This window comes from Mus caroli, chromosome 12, assembly GCF_900094665.2.
Source record: "Mus caroli chromosome 12, CAROLI_EIJ_v1.1, whole genome shotgun sequence".
Classification (NCBI taxonomy): domain Eukaryota; kingdom Metazoa; phylum Chordata; class Mammalia; order Rodentia; family Muridae; genus Mus; species Mus caroli.
In genome coordinates, this window is record NC_034581.1 from 80,141,834 (window position 1) to 80,149,024 (window position 7,191).

Below are 7,191 nucleotides of genomic sequence, written 5' to 3' on the forward strand. Positions count from 1 at the left end.
TGGGTAGAAAAAGACAACTAGACAAGCACTGTAACACGACTGAAGTGGGTAGAAAAAGACAACTAGACAAGCACTGTAACACGACTGAAGTGGGTTTATTTTCTCCAGTCTACTTCCATACCATTCTAGATACAAGCAAAGAACAGGGTCAGTTCTTAGATCAAAGACAAGTCAATAAACAAAGTCCCGTGATATTCAGGGACTTATCAAGACGATCAAGATCTTGAGCCTATTTCCAAGCCTGGCCCAAGGACTGTTGAATTTCTGCCAAATTCCTAGAAGTGGCCCCAAGAGCTCTCCACCACCAAAATTCTTTTTTCTTTTTAAAATTTTTGTTTTATCTTAATTTTTATTTTTTTATGCCTGTCTATGTATTTTGCCTGTATGTATGTATGTATGTATGTATGTAAGTATGTATGTATGTCCGAGGGCTACTTGTGTGTCTGGTGCCCATGGAGGCTAGATGACAGCATCAGATCCCCTGGAGTTGGAGGCTTGTGAGCTGTCCAGGCTGAGTAGCACAGTAAAGCAGATGTGAGCCCACTTGAAGAGCAGTATGTGTCCTTCTTAACCACTGGCCATTGTTGTGGCCGGCCAGCGGCTCACATGTCTGGGTTCTAGTCTGAGAGGCATCTTGGAACCTGGAAGAGAAGAGGGGGCTAGGCGACTCGAGAGAGACGGTGCTAAGACAGGATTCTGATCAAAGCTCAATTTTACTATTTTGTGCACCGAGTTATGAAGGAGGGGGAAGGGGCCCATTCCCGCCAAATCATCCTGGAGTAAAGTTGCAGGTGACCACGTGTTTGACTCCAGAACAGCAAGGAGGCAGGCGGCAGCAGTGGGAGTGGCAGAAGGATAGGGTGGCAAGCTCCACCCCGAGGCTATCTTCTGAAACCCGAGCAAACAGGTTTCAGGCTGGGGAGGTGACAGGCCATCTCTCCAGTGCCAGACCTACCTTCTGAACAGTTCTTATGAAACCAGTTGTTTTTAAATCCCCATGATATGTTAGATCTCTTCGCCTCCAATTTTCTTAACTCCCATGCTGAGTCTACAGACTCGAAATGAGCACGTGTGCAATACAGTTTATCTCACTAAATGCCGCAGAGTAGACAAAGTGGATGTGAGTTCTTAGCTAGAACGTGTGGGAAATATGGGGAGATAAAGCTATCGGACTCTGGGTGAGCAGGCAGTGTTACACAGCTAAGCTATTCACGCATGACTCAAGAATAGCATCACCAATTCAAAGGAGCCTCAATCTACTCATCTTGTTGGAAATAAAGCTTTCTCGTGCCCTCAACAAACTCCATGTTTTCTATACTTGCAGGCCTTGCTTAACTGGCCGGGGTGGGGTAGGGGTGGGGTGGGGCGGCGGACATTTTTTCACTTTAATTTATGTATCAGGCTGCTCTTAACCACTAGGGGACAAACGTGCTGTTATCATACAGTGGAACCAGAAAGCTGGAGTTGAGAGAGAGAGAGAGAGAGAGAGAGAGAGAGAGAGAGAGAGTCTCTATAGATAGGACACATAAGAGGACATACAAGTACAAGAAGCTACTCACAGAGAAACCCTGTCTCGAAAAAAGAAGAAGAAGCAGCTATTCAATACATGTCTTTATGATGGATGAATAACGAATGAAGAACCTCTCTATGTAACATCCACCTAATTGGATGATCTGTCTGTACCCTAGTGGAGGGCTATCAGGAATACTTACCACTCTCATGACTGCCCAAATACTTTGGTTTTTGGTTCAATCCTTTTGAGACAGGATTTCTCTGAATAGCTCTGGCTGTCTTGCAACTCCCTCTGTAGAGCAGACTGGCCTCAAACTAAGAGATCAGCCTACCTCTGCCTCCTAAGCACTTGAATTAAAGCCGTGTGCCACCTTGCCTGACTGAGGCAGGAATGTTTAATACTCACTTGACAGACATACAGAAACTAAGTCTCTTTACCAAGATCCCAAACAACAGAATTTCTAATCTAAGTAGACCCAGTCCAGAGCTCAGAGCAAATCAAACTCACTCCCATTCCACAACAGAAACAAGCTCAAATCTTGCCTGAATCTCAAATTAGACCCTGGAATTTGGCGCTAGATTACAGTGCTGCCCTGAGTGCCGGGGAAGAGCCACTGGGAACAGGACTCTGCCTTGTGGTTGTTTGTTCTGATCCTAATTATGGAAGTCTGAAAAACAAGTTATACACCCTCACAGGAACTCCTCAGTGGATATGCGCTCTCTCTACAAATACCCCATCATAGCCTCTGTCATTTCTACCAGAAAATGTGTGCTCCCAGAAAAGAATCCTACTCACCCAGGAGAGTTAGCAAAACTGGTCTTCTCTGCTGGGAACCAGTAGTGAGTCTCCCTTGGAGCACATGTGCTAGGACAGGGGCTTTAGATGGCTCCCAGCTATCCTTAGATGCAATGGACATTTAGGATGTTAGTGGCCTCCCACCTGTGACAGGTCTGCAGACCTTAGCACACCTGACTCCATGATGGAAGTATCACTAAGGCTATAGGCTAAGTATCACTCAGAGCATAGACAGCGCCATCTGCCAACATGAAAACAAAGACCTAGTCCATAGCGCTGGGACAGTCTCGAAACATGCTAGCCTTGCTTTTTGGCTTCTGTAGCAGTGCTCCTGGCTAACTGTTCTTGCTAATTAAGATGTGGCAACTCAAAAAGCGGCTTTTTTCCTGAGAAAGTCTTGGTGCTACACTGGAATCCCAAACATTGCTAATATAGACTTTCTATAGCTTAAGCCTGTGTCTGAGCCACCTTGTCCAGTGAATGCTCCACAACACCATCCACTCAGATAGATTCTATTTTTTTTAAAGATTATTATTGTTGTTGTTATTTATGTTTACATCTGTGCATGTGCTCACAGGTCAGCAGGTGCCTGAGGCTGGAAGATTCCCTCATGCTACAGATGGTTGTGAGCCACTCAGTGTGAGTCCGGGAACTGAACCCAACTCCTCTGAGAAAGCAGCAAGCCCCCTTAAACCCTGAACCATCTCTCTTTGCCATCACCTATTCTTGATTCTAATGTGCAGACTCAAGTTGTAAACACCACTGCAGAGCTTTAAAAAGGAGGGGTCGGGGAGGACAAGGAAGCAGTGTGCCTCAAGATTCAACGTGTGAACACAATATGAATCACCTGGAGATTCCGTTAAAATGTTCTAATTCAGGAGCTCTGGGCTGAACCTGGGGATCTGGGAATCTTCCCTTTAAACAAGCTTGGCAGGGGGGCGGGCATGGTGATATATACCTGTAAACTCACCATTTAGGATCAAGAGGATGTGGAATTCAAGGTTATCCTGAGCAACCCTGTCTCAAAAAGACCAAACCAAAACAGACAAAAAAGTCAAAACAAAAACACCACCGGGTTTCCAGGAGCCACCCAGGCTGCAGCTCAGACTGCTCTTATGTAACTGTGTGGTAGCTTGAATGATGGGAAGTATGACTTTTCAGGCCAGCTGGGACCTTAGTTAACTGAGTTCTAAAAGGCTTGTTTTCTTGTCTATAGCACGAGGCAAGAAGGCTGAGAGTTTATAGCTCGATGTTTTCAAAGCCTTGAGTGCATGCACATACACCATACACATACACACATACACACAGACAGACGCACACACGGGGCAAGCAATAGTAACTACATTATAGAATCCCCGGCATGCTCACGCATGAAGCTCATTTACCCCCGTGGCAACAAACGCTAGCCTTTTGGCAGGACAGGAAACATTTGTTGAACGAATTATCAGCCAGGGATTTTTCTAAGGGCCATTATTTCACCATCTACATTTTGCAAAAGAAACAGGAGCTCAGAAGTGGTGTTCAGTGACCTATTGTTACACGCCTAAGTCGCTAAACCAGAATCCAACCTAAATTTTGGGTTCTTTATGTGAACCCATGGAGTTGTAGGGACCAACGCAAGCCAGCATTCCTTCTCTGAAAGCCTTGCTTCCAGGCTAAGAGGGGATCGGTAGGTGGCAGCGGAGGGCTACGAGGCTGTCTGAGTCACTTCGTTGCCTCACTCCCAGAGCCTGCGCAGAGACTTGGTTCCACAACTTTCCCTCCAGGCTGTGCTTGGCTCGCGGGGTTCCCTAGTGGGAGACCTCAGGGACCCGTCAGACACTAAACAACACAGACGAGTTCACCAAAATAAGTCTTTGTCGGCTGGGAGGTCTCTGAGAAAAGCAAGCTTTCCTTTCACCAGGCACACCGAACTGTCACCTGGAAAGCCCAGCAAAAGAGAGGAAGGTAGGGATCTGTCTCGGATCCCCCTGAGCAGTTTGGGGACTCCGAGACTCGGTGCACGCCCGCTGGCCACGAGAAGACTCTGACCTCGGAAGGGCGTGAGGCGAAGTCCTCATTTACCAGCGAAGACCTCTGGGAGCGGGAGGGGGGGGGGACAAGTAAATTTAGGGAAAGTGTAGGGGTGGGGGCTAACCGGGCGGTTTCCATGGCACCGGGGACGTCGGAGAGGAATGTACCCCCCAACCTATGGCGAAATAAGAGCGGCGCCTTGCGAGCCCCGCTCAAGGAGGGAGGGGATCCTGGGTGGGAGGGGTTGCAGGGCGTGGGGAGCCGGGCAGGCCGGGGGGCGGGGCGGTCACGTGCGCCCGAGGGGGCGAGGCCCCAGCCTGCCCGGGAGCAAACCGAGCTCGCCCTGCCGCAGTTCGCAGTTCGGGAGTCAAACTTTTTCCAGGACGGTCAACGCTTGTTTCATCGGGACAGCCTGGAGCGCGTGGCAAGGCGTCTGCGGCCAACTTGGGGGGACAACAGTTTGCTAGGGAGTGATTGATCGTAGGGACCTGAAATCTCGATTTCTCAGCTAACAGAGGTGCGCTCCCGGAGAAGTGTTGCCTCAGCTCTAGGGGGACAGGCAAAAGGCTGCTGACACATAAGACTGTAGGAGTCAGTACGTGCCTGGGATTCAGGAGCTCGCTTGTGGTCATGGTGAATGAAAGTCTCAACCAGGAGGAGAGCAATGACAGACCTGCGCCAGAGTCGGAATTCCAGATGGACACCAGCTACTCCACCCAGCCCAGCGGCTCCATCCATCCCAGTGTCTCAGGCCACCCCAGCGTCTCAGGCCACCCCAGCGTCTCAGGCCACCCCAGTGTCTCCATCCATCCTAGTGTCTCCATCGACCCCAGCGTCTCTGTCCGTCCCAGCAGTTCAGCACACCCCAGTACCTTGGCTCAACCCAGCGGTTTGACCCATCATAGTAGCTTGGTTAGAGAAGACAGCGTGATCAAGGTGAGCAAGCGTCGTTGGGTCGTGGTCATGGTGTTCAGTTGCTACTCCTTGTGCAATGCCTTCCAGTGGATTCAGTACGGCTCCATCAATAACATCTTCATGAACTTCTACGGTGTCAGCGCCTTTGCCATTGATTGGCTGTCCATGTGCTACATGCTGACCTATATCCCTCTGCTCCTGCCCGTGGCCTGGATGCTGGAGAAATTTGGTCTTCGAACCATCGCTATCACCGGCTCAGCTCTCAATTGCCTGGGAGCCTGGGTAAAGCTGGGCAGCCTAGAGCCTCACCTCTTCCCGGTTACAATGGTGGGTCAGGTCATCTGCTCTGTGGCACAGGTCTTCATTCTGGGCATGCCCTCACGCATTGCTTCGGTCTGGTTTGGAGCTGATGAGGTTTCAACAGCCTGCTCCGTGGCTGTGTTTGGCAATCAGGTGAGTAGAGGGCGGGTGTGTGTGTGGACGCCTGTTCCAAAGAGAGAGAGCATCTCACCATGATGGGGCTGAGTATGTTAGAGGGTACCTGAAGATGTGAGAAGCTGTAGTTTTCTGGTTCACAGCCTTTATGACTCTTGGGTGGCTTTGTGGTTGGGTGTGGACTGACAGTTTAGTTGGGTGATTGTGACTGTCAGTGACATTGAAGATTAATGTGGGGGAGGGTCACAAACAAAGGACTTTTTCTTTCATCCACAGTTTTTCCTAGCCTGTAGGAAGCGTACTTCTAAAACATGGTCGTTTTTTGATGGTGTTTCTCCCCAGCCTTTATCAGTACACCAGTTACACCAATTTTAGGAATGCTGGTCTTTCAGCAATCTTTGACTGCCAGGTGGCTGTTTAGGTGTCCTTGGTGGTTTTAGCTGGACCAGCTAGATTTGCTAGAACTCAAGATCCTCTGTGCACAGAACTGTGGGCTGGGCTGTTCTTACCTTTTACACACAGCTGAAACCAGGACACCTGGGACCAGGCTTTGTGCTAAACTCTCTGGGATTTAGAGCCAAGTCGAGTAGGAGAGAGTAGAAATCTCACTGCGAACTTCCAAGAAAGCTTCTGGTCTAAGCATTTTCTGTCTTTGTCCTTTTGCCTTTTCTCCTCCTGGGGCAAGCAATTCCACATTCTTATGATCTTAGAATGGTTCTCACCTAGAAGCTTGGGTGTGTTTTGCCTCTGATTGCTTTCTCTATGGATTTGAGGCAAAGCAAATGTTTGTGGGCGCTTCTTTAATTGGAGCCTAGGTCCTCAGATTCATTTCTTCCAAGTTGCATGCTGTCCAAGCTGCTGCTGACAGATCACTGGTCACCCTTAGCTCTGGTGAGGCTATTTTGTCTTACCAGTTCATTTAATTTAGAAAAATGTGTGTAACCTCTGACTTAGGCAGAAACGTTCTAAAACTTCTCTAAAGGCAGATTTCTTTTTGTCTTCTTAAGTTAAAAAAAAAAAAAAAGTTTACCTGGTGCTCAGTGTGGTGGTGCAGGTCTCTGTAGGCGAATGTGGTGAGTTCCAGGCCTGCCAGAGCCATCAAACTATTCACATGATTTCTTCTTGTGAGTTTTGTTATTTGGAAAACCGAATTGACTTAAGCCTGGAGATGAGCCAGACAGTGGTGGCACGTGCCTTTAATCCCCGCACTTGAGAGGCAGAGGCAGGTGGATCTTTGTGAGTTTGAGGCCAACCTGGTCAACATAGTGAGTTTCAGGACAGCCAAAGCTACACAGAGAAATCGTGTCTTGGAAAAAAAACAACCAAAGCAAAAGTCTGTAGCTGAAACTAGATGGACCTTTTGGTTAAGGACACATTGCAAAGAGACACTGAGGGCTGGAGAGATAGCTCTGCAGTTAAGAACACTTACTGTGGGCTGGTGAGATGGCTCAGTGGGTAAGAGCACCCGACTGCTCCTCCAAAGGTCCAGAGTTCAAATCCCAGCAACCACATGGTGGCTC

The 7,191-nt window shown here is 48.7% G+C and overlaps 1 protein-coding gene across 1 annotated transcript in view; it reads left to right on the forward strand.

The window, feature by feature from the left end:
* Positions 1-4,606: 4,606 nt before the first annotated feature.
* The window catches only part of Flvcr2 (feline leukemia virus subgroup C cellular receptor family member 2), a 70,393-nt gene continuing 67,808 nt past the window's right edge, over positions 4,607-7,191 (forward strand). The window contains exon 1 of the mRNA XM_021178943.2: positions 4,607-5,689. Within this exon, the coding sequence (XP_021034602.1) occupies positions 4,952-5,689 (738 nt within the window). The 5' untranslated portion in view covers positions 4,607-4,951. The remainder of the gene's footprint in view (positions 5,690-7,191) is intronic.